This window comes from Ranitomeya variabilis, chromosome 2 (genome assembly GCF_051348905.1).
Source record: "Ranitomeya variabilis isolate aRanVar5 chromosome 2, aRanVar5.hap1, whole genome shotgun sequence".
Taxonomy (NCBI): Eukaryota; Metazoa; Chordata; class Amphibia; order Anura; family Dendrobatidae; genus Ranitomeya; species Ranitomeya variabilis.
The window spans coordinates 814,098,552-814,115,234 of NC_135233.1; the positions used below are offsets into that span (position 1 = coordinate 814,098,552).

Genomic DNA, 16,683 nt, shown 5'->3' on the forward strand with positions numbered 1-16,683 from the left:
AGGCTTTTTCTTTTGCAGTATGTACATACAGTGTATCTTCATTATGCAAACTATATGGCAGGTCACTGAGGGTTCAATGACCTGTCAGAAGCCATACTGGTGAATACCTAATCAGAGAACCACATGAAGACCCTCCACAGGCCGCCCCAAAGCACGAGAATATCATTAACTCAAAACTGAAATGAAAGATTAAATAACAACCACAAGACGGATTTCATCAACCAAGTTATCATTTTAATCGGTGCCAAACTGACACTGTGTGGAGGTTAATGTGCACAATCCTGCTGACAGATTCCCTTTAAGTACAAAAATGCTGCAATACATGAATATTAAGGGACAAGTCAACTAAAAATATATACTTTACATATGAAAAAAGGTAAACAAAAAAACCATGCAAAGCAAGTGCAAGAAATATTACTAAAACCTTTACTTTTTTAGAACAGGAATTAAACACGTTACATACAGTGGAATGGGATAAAATATGTTAGTTTTTATCTTTAAAATCAAAATATTCCTTAAAATATTTACATTTTACAGTATAAAAATAGCAAAACACAAGAATGTACAAGCTGAATTTTCAAGTATTTAAAGCACAAACAAAAATTTCTAAATTTAACTTACTAACAAATTGAAGCTTGAAAGATTAGCCTATATACCCCTATGGCAAGTGCATTTCAAAGCTATAGCAACCGAACGGCTTTGACTTAATCCATGATATAATCAACTCTGATACGCTGACCATAATCACTAATTAATGGAAATCTATTGAAATTTGCCAAAGGGTTTTTTTTTTTGCTGTTGTGTTTTTATTTTTTTTTACAGCACCAAATAGGTATCTAAATCTCCAAGTAGGAATCTGTAGAGCTTCTTGATATTCTGGTTTTAAAAACAGTGCAATTATAAAACATTTTGTGTAAAGATTTTTCTTTTAAAATGTTAATACCATAACCTGAAAAAATGTTGATTCATTGTCACAAATTTTCCAACTAAATATTACACATTAGGATATTTAGAAAGAAATATACCGGACATTACATTTACATTTGTGTAAAAGATTTGTTAAATAAGTTTACGATTAGTGAGAATTGAACACAAAACATATAATGGGCAATCAGGCTTACAACAGTTTGTGTCTGGGAAAACACTGACAATTGATAGAAAATGATGGCACAACTAAGAGATAAAACTAACAGCATGAGATGTTTTTATCGTTTACTTTTATCGCTGTGGTCTCTTTTCCTGTCTTTGTGGTGTCGATCCCTGTCTTTGTCATCTTCCCTATCTTTGTTTTTTTCCCTACTTTTTTCTTTATCCTCACTTTTAGATTTATCATTTCTCCCATCTTTACTTGTTCTACTATCAGAAGACTTGTCACTATGAGAACCCCGAGATCTTTCTTTTTCCCTATGTGATTCATTGCGACTTCTCCGATCTCTTTCACGACTTCTCTCTTTGTCTCGATCTCTACGTCTGCTTCTTTCAGAGTCTCTATCTCCATGCTTATCACTTCCAGAATCCTTATCATGCCTCTTATCTCTTGAGTGATGTGACTCACTATGAAATCTCTGCCTTTGTCCACTTCTATTTCCACGACTAGAATTTCTGTCTGATAAACGATCTTGCTTGTCCCAGGGATCACTGTGTCGCCTTTCTGAACCTCTGTCTTTAAGATATAGCTTTTGTGGTGTTTGGTACCTGACTTGTTCAGTGGTCAAAAGGGGTCCAGTAGCTACATGTCCAAAAAAATGAGGTGGCGGTCTAGCTAACTGAAGTGCTGGGTGCCATGCAACTAATGGATTATGAATACCAGACTCTGCAGATTGAAACCTGGGTGGTCTTGGAAATCCCATACCTAATGGCGTTGGTAAGAGAGGTGGTATGTGAGGAGGATAGGGAAACATTGGATTTGCCTGCAAAGGATAGCCAGGAGTGTGCTGAAATGGGAAAGGTGGGGGAGTAGCCTTTAAAGGTAAGAATGGTGGTTGTTGCATCATTAATGGTGAAAAGTTTGCTGAAAATGCAGGAACTGGATTTTTGCAAGAATTTTCAGGCTGTGGAGCATTTGAGGTTTGTGCCTGGGACTTGTTTGCAGCCAAAGCTCGCCTAAATTGTTGGAGAGGATCTGTCTCATCTATCAGGAGATCTGGTGGAAACGGTTTTTCAGTGTTTGATTCTTTGGCTAGATCTTTTTCTATGTCTGTGGAAGAAGGAAACAGTAATGAACTGGTTTTTGGTCTATTCTTAGGTGAAGACGCATCTGTTTCTTCTTGAGAATGTTTCTTTGTCTTCTCTTTCTTGTGACGTGACGTACTCTCAGAGGATTCCTTGCTCGAGTGTGAATTTGATTCAAAATCTTTTGTATCTGAAGTGCTAATATGATGACCTCTTCCTGCCGCTTGTCTAGGATCTCTTTTAGTATGTATTAACTTTGGAGATTTCACAGGACTTGAATTAACATCGACAGATGCTACATTATTTTTATCAGCATCATCTTTTGTCATTGGAATTGAAGACATATTTGAATCTGAAACAATATTATGTTCAATATCATCTTGTCCTATTTTACCTTCTGTTTCATCACCCAGAACATTCATTGTAGTTAAAAATGCCTCAGTTGAAACATCAGGAGGTTTATCTTTTAGAGAAAGCCCTAATGATGATCCAGATAATATAGTTACTGGAGCTGGATCATCCTTAGTTTCTTCTATTATTCTGGATGCTGTGTTCCTTTCTACATCCAATGCTTTTTCAGATATGACTAATTCCTCAATTGCTTGATTTTTTTCTTCTTTTAATGACTTAATATTTAATGTAACTGTCGGTTTACTTTCAAATGTATTCTCTGTAGTACCTAAAAGAGATTGTAATATATCATCCACAGGTAAAGGTTTGTTAGCCAGGTCTAAGGTAGACTGTGGATTTTCCCATCCAACCAAAACTCCTGGTAGAAATCGTAATGGCTTTTGAGGCTCCCGTTTAACTGCTTCTGGTATAACTTCAACTGCTGGTGGTGGTGGTGGTGGAGGTGGAGGTGGTGGTGGTTCCTCACTTTCTGAAAGCTGTGCTCTGTTTCTATTCTTATGCAATACCGTTGTGAAAGAATTAAAAAAATCATTTTCATCATCTTCTTCATCGATGTCATCATCAAGTTCAAGTCTACTCCTCTTCTCCGGGACATTACTTAGAGAGCCTAACTGTTCATCATCAATGCTTGTGCTGTGCTGTCTTTTCACTTTCTGGCGAATTATTAAAGCCAGAAGTAAGTTTGGTCTACGCGCTTCTAGGCCTGTTGAAACAATAAACAAACTTCCAGTAAATAACCATGCAAGAAAAAAATGAAGTCTGCACAATGATATATAAAATATGAGCTAATAGCATGAATTTGTATCCATATTACTTTCCTTATACTTCTCAAGTGGGGAATTTACTTAGGGAAACATCCTAATTTCGATAAAAATTAAAAAAAAAGACATTGTGAAAACAAAGAAGCTTGGACACATGCAGGTGCTTCTCACAGAATCAGAATATCAAAAAGTTAATTTATTTCAGTTCTTCAATACAAAAAGTGAAACTCATATTATATAGAGTCATTACAAACAGAGTGACCTTTTTCAAGTGTTTATTTCTGTTCAGGTTGATGATTATGGCTTACAGCCAATGAAAACCCAAAAGTCATTATCTCAGTAAATGAAATTACATTATATCACCAGTTTAAAAAATTATTTTAAAATTCAAAATGTTGGCCTACTGAAATGTATATTCAGTAAATGCACTCAATATTTGGTCGGGGCTCCTTTTGCATCAATTACTGCATCAATACGGCGTGGCATGGAGGCAATCAGCCTGTGGCACTGCTGAGGTGTTATGGAAGCCCAGGTTGCTTTGATAGCAGCCTTCAGCTCGTCTGCATTGTTGGGTCTGGTGACTCATCTTCCTCTTGACAATACCCCATAGATTCTCTATGGGGTTAAGGTCAGGCGAGTTTGCTGACTAATCAAGCACAGTGACACTGTTGTTTGTAAAATAGGTATTGGTACTTTTGGCAGTGTGGACAGTTGCCAACTCCTGCTGGAGAATGAAATTTCCAACTTTAAAAAGCTTGTCGGCAGCGGGAAGCATGAAGTGCTCTCAAATTTCCTGGTAGACGACTGCACTGATTTTGGTCTTGAAAAAACACAGTGGACCTACACCAGCAGATGACATGGCTCCTCAAACCATCACTGATTGTGGAAACTTCACAACAGACCTCAAGCAGCTTGGATTGTGTGCCTCTCCACTCTTCCTCCAGACTCTGGCACCTCGATTTCCAAATGAAACGCAAAATTTACTTTCATCTGAAAACAACACCTTGGACCACTAAACAACAGTCCAGTTCTTTTTCTCCTTGGCTCAGGTAAGACCCTTCTGACAATGTCTATTAGTCATGAGTGGCTTGAATGTGACACTTGAAGCAATGACTCCAACAGCAGTCCACTCCTTGTGAATCTCCCCCAAATTTTTGAATGGCCTTTTCTTAACAATCATTTCAAGGCTGCGGTTATCCCGGTTGCTTGTGCATCTTTTTCTACCACACTTTTTCCTTTTTTCCTTCCACTCAATTTTCCATTAATGTGCTTGGATACAGCACTGTGTGAACAGCAAGCTTCTTTAGCAATGACCTTCTGTGGCTTACCCTCCTTGTGAAGTGTGTCAATGACTGCCTTCTGGACATCTGTCAAGTCAACAGTCTTCCCCATGATTGTGGAGCCTACTGAAACAGACTAAGGGACATTTTTAAACACTTAGGAAGCCTTTGCAAGTGTTTTTTTGGTAATTATTATAATTTACTGAGATAGTGCCTTTTGGGTTTTCATTGGCTGTAAGCCATAATCATCAACATTAACAGAAATAAACACTTGAAATAGATCACTCTGTTTGTAATGACTCTTTATAAAATATGAGATTCGGTTTTTGTGTTGAAAAACAAATAAATTAACTTTTTGATGATATCCTAATTTTTTGAGACGTACCTGTAGGTGCACATTTCTTTTCAACTTGAAAAAAATAGCTGAGGAAGGTTAATATAGCTTTAAGAAATGAGAAAAAAAATCACAAAAAAAAGTACACGATGCATTTCAATTAAAAAAAAGCATTAAGAATGCTAAAATGGAAAATAAGTAATGTATACAAAATATGTCGCTCAAACTGTTTCAGGCTACAATATGTAAAAAATTTGGACACATTTGATCATGTAATGGTTTTTCATGTAGTTATTAGAATGTGCACATTGTAGATTCCAACTGAAAGCTGCAAGACAGCAAGGAGTAAAGAAACCAGTGAAACAAACTAGAATGTGTGTTAAACCTTAATAGTACCCTCTTAACTCTGTTGACAGCTTTATAGACCTTTGGCAGTCTCTCAAGCAGCATCACTGGGTAATCACCTGGAATGTCTTCCAGTGAAAAGATATGCCTGGTCAAGAATTCATTTAAGGAATCAACAGCCATCAGACTGTTTGCGACTATCAGATATGGTTTGCTGAAGTAATTGGTGGAACACAGTTCCATATAATACGCATGACAGCACTGACAGCACGGCAAACACTGCTTCTGATAGGCAGTAAAATCATTACCGCTGGTCAGACAGCGGCGGCTCCCACGCTGTCAATTGACAGTGTGAGCCCGCAGCGGTGATCTGAGGCATAAAGTTTACATCCGGTCACTAGTGTCGTCTGATGGGACTACTGTTCCCATCAGACTGTGCCTGCTGACACTAATAATAATGAGAACAGGAGGCGGCTGATGGGAGTATTTACCAGCCGGCGCCTGCGATCTAAATTAAGGAAAAAAAAAAAATGGAGTGGGTTCCCCTGCATTTTTGCTAACCAGCCTGGCAAAACTGACAGCTGGAGGCTGCAACTCTCAGCTGTCAGTGTTAGCAAGGCTAGTTAGCAAGAATAGAGGGGGTCCCCACGAGGTGTTTTTTTTTTTTTTAATTATTTAAATACCTATTCCATTGACTCCCTGGACTCCTGTAGAAAACAAAAATAATAAAAAAAACCATTTCCCTCACCTGTCCATCATTCTGTCCCACGCCGTAATCCATGTCTAGTTTTCAACCTGGACGGTGACAAGATGTGACCGGCCAGACTGAGAACCACTGATGGATGAGCTGCTCTGAGCAGTGGTGACCTAATCACAGCTACCTCCGGTCACTGAGGCTGCGTTTCCAGATGGGCTTAACTGCAGTGACCTCTATCCGGTGAGTGGTTTACCGCAGTTCAAATTCACCGCACTGAAATTATCCTGGTATTTTTGATAACCAGCCTTGCTAATGCTGGCAGCTGAGGGTTGCAGCCCCCAGCTGTCAGTTTTGCCTGTCATGGTTATCAAAAATACAGGGGAACACATGCCGTTTTTTTATTATTATTTACTTAGAGCACATGCACTAGCTGTTATTAGTGGCAGCAGGCGTAGACTGATGGGAGTAGTAGTCCCATCAGCCTGCGCCAGTGACCATTGATAAACTTTCTACCTCCGATTACAGCTGCAGGCTCATGCGGTCATTTGACAGAGTGGCAAATGTGGCTATCTGACCGACAGTAATGATTTCATCGCCAATCAGAAGCAGTGTTTGCCATGCTGTCATGCACATGACAGCGAGTCAAACACCTGGTCTTTGTGGGGCCGAACCCGAACCGCAACACGGACTTCTTGGTGAAGTCCATGTTCAGTGTCCGTGCCCGAACAGTAGGTGTTTGGTACAGATGTCGCACTTTACTATTCAGGTTTGCCCATCCCTAGCGAGGACTCAATAAACAAATTGTACAAGTTTACGAGAGCCCATAGATTAGCTGTGAAAATCCTGGTCACAGAAAGTAAAAAAACTGCATCGCTTGACATGCAGACAAAGCAAACAAAGTTGTCTAGCCATTTGGATATAAAACTTCGCCAATTTATTAGTACAGCTTAAAAGGTTCCAGGCACATTAACATTATTGCATCAAGGCAAAAAACGCATTTCAGACAGAGCAGGCCTTAATCATACCATGGTACACTTTCTTTTGCTTTAAAACCTGATGAAGCTGCTCGAGAGACTGGAAAAAAAGGGTGTCACCAAAGTAAGAGGGTGTATATTGAGGAATCTAAGGTTTAACACTTATTCTGGTTTCTTTTATTCCTTGTTACACTACGGATACCATTGTGGTTTCGCTGCCTTCATTTTGAATCTAGAATATGCACATTCCCATAACAATACTGAGAACCTGTGCATGAACATGTGTGCCCAACGTTTGACTGGTACTGTATATCTACTGTAAGTTTTGAACTATAATATGCACCTAGGTTTTTTAACAAAAAAAGGTATAAAAGTGGTAAAAGGAAGGATAAAAGTAAAAGGGATGTCTGAGCATCTCCATTTAATGTCTAGATCTGCACCAACCAGCAGTGTCTGCCACACAGTGAATGAAGGAGCACAAAGCAACACCATTTGATGTCTTTACATCTGGCTGCTGCCAGCTTTTATTAGCTGATCGGTGGGGTTGCCAAGTGTCGGATCCCTGCCAATCTGATATTGATGGCAGCTCATGTGAGATTACACTGCTGTTTTATCTACAGAACTGTATGGAGCATGGGTGAGAATTTGTCCTGCTGCCCAGTATGAACACTGAAAACATAACTGACACTTCATTGTATCTGTCATTACAGGAGCAATGAGTGTTCGTGTGATCAGAAGCAGTAAGCTTGGCTTCCTCACTCTCTATTACTCTGCGCTTTGACTTTGGCTCGGTGTCTTTCCTGCATCTAAAACCCTAGCAATGCTTAATGCTGTTCAAGCAGCCTGAACTCCAGGCAGTCTTTACAGGCATTTACAGAGGGAGGGGGTATTATCAGGACATGATTAACACAGTGGGGCATTGCTGAATAGCACACATTACAGTCAATCATCCCATCACCACCTTTACAATGGGCCTATTACTGAGAATGTTACTGACATAGTGAGACCTTTCTAAAAGTGCCCCATGTGAAGCTGCATACACAATCTAGAGCTACAATCCTAGCATTGTGGCCGTTCACAGAAGGAGAGGTGCCTCATTACTGTTCTGCGCTTTGGGTGTTCCATTTCGGAACCCGACAACTCAAAGTCTGTCTCCTCTGTGCGGTGACTGCTCACATCAACTTCAACCACACTAACAAGACCATTGATAGTGCTGCTTAGTTAGTCCAGACACAGAGACGTCAGAGAGGAAATCAGTCATTCCGAGGGAGGAGGCAGGCATTGAGTAGAGCAACTGGAGGAGCAGAATGAGAAGCCAAATTGCAGTGTGACATTCATGAGTGCTTTGTCATAACCTTGAAAAAGAGGTCTGACACTGCTAGGTCCCCCTAACTGTGGACTATAAGGGTACCGTCACACAGTGAAATTTCCATCGCTGCGACGGCACGATTCGTGACGTCGCAGCGTCGTATGATTATCGCTCCAGCGTCGTAGACTGCGGTCACACTTTGCAATCACGGCGCTGGAGCGATGCCGAGGTTCGCTGGTAACCAGGGTAAACATCGGGTTACTAAGCGCAGGGCCGCGCTTAGTAACCCGATGTTTACCCTGGTTACCAGCGTAAAAGTAAAAAAAAACAAACCGTACATACTCACCATGTGATGTCCGTCAGGTCCCTTGCCGTCTGCTTCCTGCTCTGACTGAGTGCAGCCGTACAGTGAGAGGCGCAGAGCGCAGCGGTGACGTCACCGCTGCGATCTGCTCTCACTTTCCGGCCGGCACTCAGAGCAGGAAGCAGACGGCAAGGGACCTGAAGGACACCGACGGGTGAGTATGTACGGTTTGTTTTTTTACGTTTACGCTTGTAACCAGGGTAAACATCGGGTTACTAAGCGCGGCCCTGCGCTTAGTTACCCGATGTTTACCCTGGTTACAAGCAAAGACATCGCTGGATCGCTGTCACACACAACGATCCAGCGATGTCAGCGGGTGATCAAGCGACGAAAGAAAGTTCCATACGATCTGCTACGACGTACGATTCTCAGCAGGGTGTCTGATCGCAGTAGCGTGTCAGACACTGCGATATCGTAACTATATCGCTAGAACGTCACGAATCGTACCGTCGTAGCGATGGAAATTTCAATGTGTGACAGTACCCTAAGAGACAGATTCTTTTTTGCAAGATTTTTTTGTTGCTAAAATGAGGATCTTAAAAGTCCTAAAAATAAGGCAATTAGATATAATGCTTTTTGTAGCTCTACTCACATGTGAGGCTTCTAAGTAACAAGCTGTAAATACTGTCTACTTGTGAGGTGTATGTGGACGGGAAGCATTAGGCAAAATGTAAATGTAATCAGTTTAAACATACAAATGATATTAAAAGATAAGGTATATCAATATATGCTTTATATCTTATGCACCTAAAAAAAATTTCCAAAAAGAAGGATTGATAAGATTACATGGTTTCTTATTTTTGGGCAAAATACTATAAATTTGCAAACAGTTCCCATGTTAAGAAGTAAAAAAGGTTAAAGCTTACCAGGTCCGTCGAAGGGTACAAAGAAATGTGGAATTTTTTCAGAGGCACCTAAGGGAATGAGATACATGTCTTTCACCTGCCTCATGTTGTTTGCAACTACACCATAACGTTTCCTGCTACTGAAGTAAGAATATAGCAGTGTGTAAGATATTTGATCTTCTTCTGTCTCTGGAGTAAAACGTATGACACACGTTTCCTAAAAAATAAACAATTTAAATTCAGTTGTAGTTCGTGACTGTTTCCAATCGCAATTTTTTTTTACAAAACAGTAGACGTGGTGCGAATGGATTTGCCTGATTCGGTCCTCTAGGCACGTCAATCGTCTGTAATTGCTAGACAGGAGTAGTGATGAGTGAGTATTCTTGTTACTCGGGTTTATCAGAGCATGCTCAGGTGGACTCCAAGTATTTTGGCATGCTCGGAGATTTAGTTTATGTCGACTCAGCTGCATGATTTGTGGCTGCTGGACAGCCTGAGTACATGTGGGGATTCCCTAACAAACAGGCAATCCCCACATGTATTCAAGCTGTCATGCAAATCATGCAGCTGAGTCGACAAACTAAATCTCCGAGCACAACGAAATACTCGGAGACCACCTGAGCATGCTTGGAGAAACTCGAGTAACGAGTACACTCGCTCATCACTAGACAGGAGCAATGAGAACCAGCTCCTACCTCCCGACATCCATAACTTTACTTCTGATTGGCTTTAGTGGTGCAACGTCACATGTGCATCATGCTACAATTATGATGTTGCAGAAGGCCTTATCATCAAAAGAGATACAGAAGCCTGGGCGGTAAGAGGCGGTTTCCAGTGAACTAGTCCAGCAGCCAAAAGTGACAAACAGACCGGGTACTTGGAATCGATTCACGCCAACTCTACAAAAAACCCCATTGAATAGAGAACAGTACAACATATTAGACCTTATCAATTTCCTGGCTTTGTGCTGGAATAGCTTTATCGGAGATCTTGTGATATTATGTCACGTGATCCTTGAGGTAAATCAGCGCTGGCTTCACTCTCCTCTCCTAAAGATGTAGTTGACATCGGGAGGAAGCGAGTGGGCAGCAGCAACACTCACTTCCGCTGGATGTCTTGATTTGTCTGTAGGAGAGTAGAGTAGATTGAAGCTAGTGCTGACTGGCCCCAGTAATCGCAAAACAAAATGTCATGAGGGCCCAGGAGAGCCTGTGTTGACACAGCTTGAACAGCGCCGACACCGAAGGGGAGTATAATTGTTATTATTTTACTGAAGGCAAACACAGAGATTCAGAAGGGGTTGTCGAGTAGCTGACAATTCCTTAAAATTCATAGTTTAAAGGGAGTCTTTCAGCACAGAAAAGCGGTTCAAACTAAGTACAGGCGCTCAGTGCACCCTTGGTGTGGCCAAACACTTAAAGGTTCACGGTTGTTCTATTTTTATTTTATAAATCAATAGTACACATGAAAATCATAGATTTTGTAAAATATATTATCAGAGAAATCGGCTTCTTTCTTCTCCTGGACTGATCATTCATTCTCAAAGTTCTCAATTCACGGGTAAAATCTGTCTTCAGAGAAGACAGAATTACGGCATACATTACGCAGATAGGAGAAGGAAGTTATTATTGATGAGATTCTATAGAGGAGGGAAATGGTGAAACAAATGGGAGGCGTTAGAGATAGAGTTCCTCCTCATCTCTTCTTTCTACATCAGTAGTAACTCATCTCCTTTCTCATGAATGTACCATAACAATCTGTAATCACTGAATATAGATTTTACCCGTGAATTGAGAATATTGAAAATGAACAATCAGTACAGGAGCCGAAAGAAACAGATTTCTCTGATAAGATATATTACAAAGTTGCTTTTTTAAACGTGTGTGTTATTGATTTAGTAAACAAAACTGTATTTTACCTCACTCTCTACCCTTCCCCTCTATTTTGATGGATAGCTCATGCTTTATAGAGCCAGAAAACCGAAAAAAGGGGAAGTTTTGACATGAATATTAAAAAGCACCGTATATACTCGAGTATAAGCCGACCCGAGTATAAGCTGACCCCCTAATTTTGCCACAAAAAACTGGGAAAACTTAATGACTCGAGTATAAGCCTAGGGTGGAAAATGCAGCAGCTACTGGTAAATTTCAAAAATAAAAATAGATACCAATAAAAGTAAAATTAATTGAGACATCAGTAGTTTAAGAGTTTCTGAATATCCATATTGAATCAGGAGCCCCATATAATGCTCCATACAAAATACGCCCCATATAATGCTCCATACAGTTTATGATGGGCTCCATAAGTTGCTCCATATTAAAATATGCCCCATATAATGCTGCATAAATGTTGATTATGACCCCAAAAGATGCTCCATAGACACATTTGCCCCATATTATGCTCCACAAATGTGGATTATGGCCCTATAAGATGCTCCATACAGATATTTGCCCCATATAATGCTGCACATGGCCCCAATAAGATGCTCCAAAGAGATATTTGCCCCATATAATGCTGCACATGGCCCCATAGATATTTGCCCCATATAATGCTGCACATGGCCCAATACAGATATTTGCCCCATATAACGCTGCACATGGCCCCATAAGATGCTCCATACAGATATTTGCCCCATATAATGCTGCACATGGCCCCATACAGATATTTGCCCCATATATAACGCTGCACAATGCCCCATAAGATGCTCCATACAGATATTTGCCCCCATATAACGCTGCACATGGCCGCATAAGATGCTCCATACAGATATTTGCCCCCATATAACGCTGCACATGGCCCCATAAGATGCTCCATACAGACATTTGCCTCATATGCTGTTGCTGCGATTAAAAAAATAAATTACATACTCACCTCTCAGGCACCCGGCACTTGCTATACTCACCTTTCCCGTTCCACCGCCGACCGCCACTGTGTCTTCCGAGTCTTCTGCACTGATGTTCAGGCAGAGAGCGGTGCGCACACTAATCGCGTCATCGCGCCCTCTGACCTGCGCGTCACAGCAGAGGACGCGGAAGACGCAGCAGCGTCGACGGTGGAACGGGGAGCAGGTGAATATCACACACTGCCCCCACCATACTCACCTGCTCCTGGCGCGGTCCCTGGACGTCTGTTCCCCGGCGATGACAGCTTCTTCCTGTATTGAGCGGTCACATGGTACCGCTCATTACAGTAATGAATATGCGGCTCCACCCCTATGGGAGTGGAGTCGGGTCCATATTCATTATTGTAATGAGCAGTACCATGTGACCGCTCACTACAGGAAGAAGCTGCCGGCGCCGGGGAACAAACGTGCAGGGACCACGCCAGGAGCAGGTGAGTATTACACAGCTCCGCTCCCCCTCCGCTGCCGACCCCTGGGAATGACTGAAGGCGAGAAAGTTACTTTCAGCCCAAAAAAGTGGGCTGAAAATCTCGGCTTATACTCGAGTATATACAGTATATATTTTATTATAACAATTTAAAAAAAAAATAAAAAATTTATATACAAATCAGAAAGGAGAAAAAGTAGCAAAGCACCTTCATGCAACTAGGTAGGGCAAGATTCATATACTTCACACATGTCCGGAACCAGTCACATTAGTGCAGATGGTGGCTCATAAAAACCCTGAGCTCATGAGGAATCCTTAGGGGTATAAGGTCCCTTTTAAAATCCCAAGGTATAAGGAACGAGGGAGAGTCATCCATTGCAAACAATATAAAGGGGTAAGTGACGTGTTAAACAAGGTATGAGATTATTCAAACAAATAATTTCTCATTTTTCTACAATTTTGGAAGTGCCAGTAGTATAGACCTTTTTTCTTTTGATATTACTTTATAGAGCCAGAGAAGGGGGCATTTTGATGGAAAACCAATAGTTGGGCAGGAGCACGTAAATGCTTGGCTATGCCTAGGAACCACAAAGCGCCAGTACTTGTGTCGAGCGGTCATTCTATGCTGACAGACTACCTTTAATTAGATATAACCAGAGGTGTGAAGGACATCCAGCTGAAAAACAATCTCATAGAAATATTCTAGCAGATCACCAAAAAGCTGGTCAATGTCAGCTAACAAACAGAGCTCTCTACCACACAATCCTGACTTCAAAAAGTTTTTTTCTAATTGTATGTCTGGTATAATAAAATCTGGTTCTGTGATGTTATTTTCACCCTTAATTTCATAGGGTTTAGGTAAATTCAGGCCATAATTCTAAAATTCCCTAAACTGTTCTGTAAACACAAAAGCTTAACCCCACGCTGCAAAAGCATTCAGACGATTTGGCTGTCCAAATCTGTGCATGCACTAAGTCCTTTCAAAACCTGCGTAAAGGAGTCAGGAAAGCAGATATGTGGTTACCACGTGACAGTCGCCATCTTTTGTGCTATGGATATCTACTGTTCACAGTGCCGATCTAAGACTATCAAGGAGCACAGCGCAGAAGTAACAACTGGGGTATTGAAGAAAGACTTCAGTACAATATGGAGGGCACTTTGGCATTATCCATAAACCTTTCATGTAGGACGTGAAAAAGTGAAATTTCTAAAACCTGTGCAAATGTTCATGAGTCGCCTTTAAACATTGAAAAGCTATTTTAGATCTTCAAAGCTTTGTGAAATACATTGTATACTTGTAGGTATAGTACCTTTGTTCCAGAGGCCTTTATCTTTTCTACATAGTCCCATACGGTTTGTGGCGAAATCCTTCCACCTACTTGTATGCTTTCAGGAAGGTCCTATAAAGAAATCGTACACTCTTAGATTTGGATACATATTACTATATGCTATTAGGCTGCATACTGTAATTGATGCCTACAGAATTATTAAAGGGGGTGACCCACAATTAAATTGCAAATGAAAGTATTTCCTTGCCTATCTTTCCCACAGAATTACGGTCTCACGCGTACTTCAATTGCAGCTTGTGCAATATTGTCTATGCAATAACATGCCAATGGCCCAATATCTACTGTACGTCGGTCAAATGACTCAAGAATACAAAAACACCTTTGTAGTACTGCGACGGCCAAAACAAAAAGGATCAGAAGAAAGGTAAAACACTCACATCTGCGGACTCTCATGTTTTGCATCATCATGGCGGCAACACTAGAGAAATAGGTGTCATGGGGTTGGAAGCAGTTTACGCCAACATCAGAAGAGGTGAGGTTTCCAGTGAGCTTCTACTCCGAGAGTCCAAGTGGATTTTTAACACACACAGTTTAGCGCCACATAGACTGAATTAAGAACTCTTCTTTATGGCCTTCTATAGGCAAACCTAGCTTATCAAGTTCACACACATTCTATCTTTTCTCATTTTTATGGGAGTTTCCCCTTTTTCTCCTCTCGACCACTTCCCTTTCTTCCCTCCCCTTTCCTTCTGTATATTTGATACTCTTCCTCCTCCTTCAGTTTTCTTTTTTTTGTTCTTATACCTTTGCAAAGAACACAGACTGGATTCTGCACTGTCATCGTAACCTTCAATATGGATCACCATGACTATTGTTCAGACTTCCTCATGATATACACTTGGGTTTTTCCCATTTGTTCTTTATGTCACACTGCTGGCACAAATCGCTCAAGTCACTCTGTTGGCACAATCATTTTTATTATTCTGAACAATTATCACACACAAATATTTTTTATTTATTTTTTACATATATTTTTTTCCTCCACCACTGAGAAGAGTTCATTATTGTCGAAAGCAGACTACATTGTCTGGAATGTAAAGCAATATAAGTCTGATGATTTTTATAATCACATGACGCCTTCCTTTGATTTGTACTGGCACGGTTCACATGGATGTCGTGTTTTTCACAACAGCAACCATGTCTTCTTATCTTTCAGGTGCTCAACATGATCTCCATCTTCATTACTTAAAGGATATTAAGTGTTTGTATTTTACGCTTGCCGGCGCATCAATATACTAGCTAATTGTGCTATATCACATTCACAGCTCTGCTCATTTCATCATTTTGTTGCATTTATTTAAGCAGAGAAATATTAGCTATATTTATGCATGCCGATATTTGCATGCGCCCTTAATATATTTTCCTTGGCGTATATTTTTAATTACAAATTAAATTTGTTATATTAAAAATGTAACATTTATAGTCGGCTTTATTACAGAATTATATCAGTTTTCAGGCTACTCCGCACATAACAGTATTTGTTAACCTTTCCTATGCAGATTCACACTGATCAGCATAGATATGAATGGGGATCATGTCTGTATGCGCCGACTTAAACATGCGCTTTCTACGTGCTGATGCAGACATGAGCCTTTTGTATCAGATTTCTGTGCCACGCTTTACTCTTTTTTGAGTCCATACTTGTGAGATATTGATGGTCAGAAAGGAAAGTGTGTAGATCCCGACGTATAAACACATTATAGCGACAGTATGGATGGCGTGCGCGCGTCTGGAAGCTTAATATTTTACCATCAAGGATTATGCGTCTATAATAATAAAGGTTTATTCCATTATGTATTGGCGCATTAGCATAGAAACTATCAGAATAACATTTCCATGTGTCGTCACGGACACGCGCATTGGGTGTTTGCACTGAGATTGTAAAAGGGCAAATGTAACAAAGAGTTAATTCCTTCAATCGTACTGGCGCATTCACAGAAAAATCATTATAACAGTGCTATTTGTTGTTACAGACATGCGCATTAGGTGGCTTCCTCGGGATCGAATGTGCGTATGCCTAAAGATTTATCATCGACCTATGCGCAGGCGCCTCCTTGGAATGCATGATCTGACCTTTTCTTATGCTTCTTGTGCTCGCATGCACACTACTTTTCTTCATTCAACTTTATTGACATATCCACCTTGTGACATGTACGAGCACGCAGACTCCCATAGCTGGTAACATTCTTGCCCTTGATGAAGGTCCATTTCTAGTGGCAATACACGCAGGGTATCGCTTTACTTCCCCTACTGATGCATTCTTTACGATCCAGGTTACCTTAGCAGGTCACGTTTCATACATGAACAGACTCATGCATTCCATTTAATTGGTTGTACTGGCAGTACGTACATTTTTTTGACCAATTGTTTATATCTATGTTGTTTTCTCAAATGCACTATTAGGATATTATTGGTTTGGCTATTATGCCTACTGGGATTAGGTGATTGTTACCATATGGTTGTGAGAAAACGTGTTTGCCCCTTCATGATTTCCTATTCTTTTGCATGTTTGT

At 40.6% G+C, this 16,683-nt stretch overlaps 1 protein-coding gene across 3 annotated transcripts in view; it reads right to left on the reverse strand.

The window, feature by feature from the left end:
* Positions 1 to 408: 408 nt before the first annotated feature.
* Positions 409 to 16,683, reverse strand: part of PHF3 (PHD finger protein 3) — a 128,514-nt gene continuing 112,239 nt past the window's right edge. For all 3 annotated transcript variants that reach the window (XM_077289972.1, XM_077289973.1, XM_077289974.1), the window contains exons 14-16: positions 14,132 to 14,221; positions 9,514 to 9,709; positions 409 to 3,286 (exon numbers count right to left, since the gene is read on the reverse strand). In XM_077289972.1, the coding sequence (XP_077146087.1) occupies positions 1,206 to 3,286; positions 9,514 to 9,709; positions 14,132 to 14,221 (2,367 nt within the window). In that variant the 3' untranslated portion in view covers positions 409 to 1,205. The remainder of the gene's footprint in view (positions 3,287 to 9,513; positions 9,710 to 14,131; positions 14,222 to 16,683) is intronic.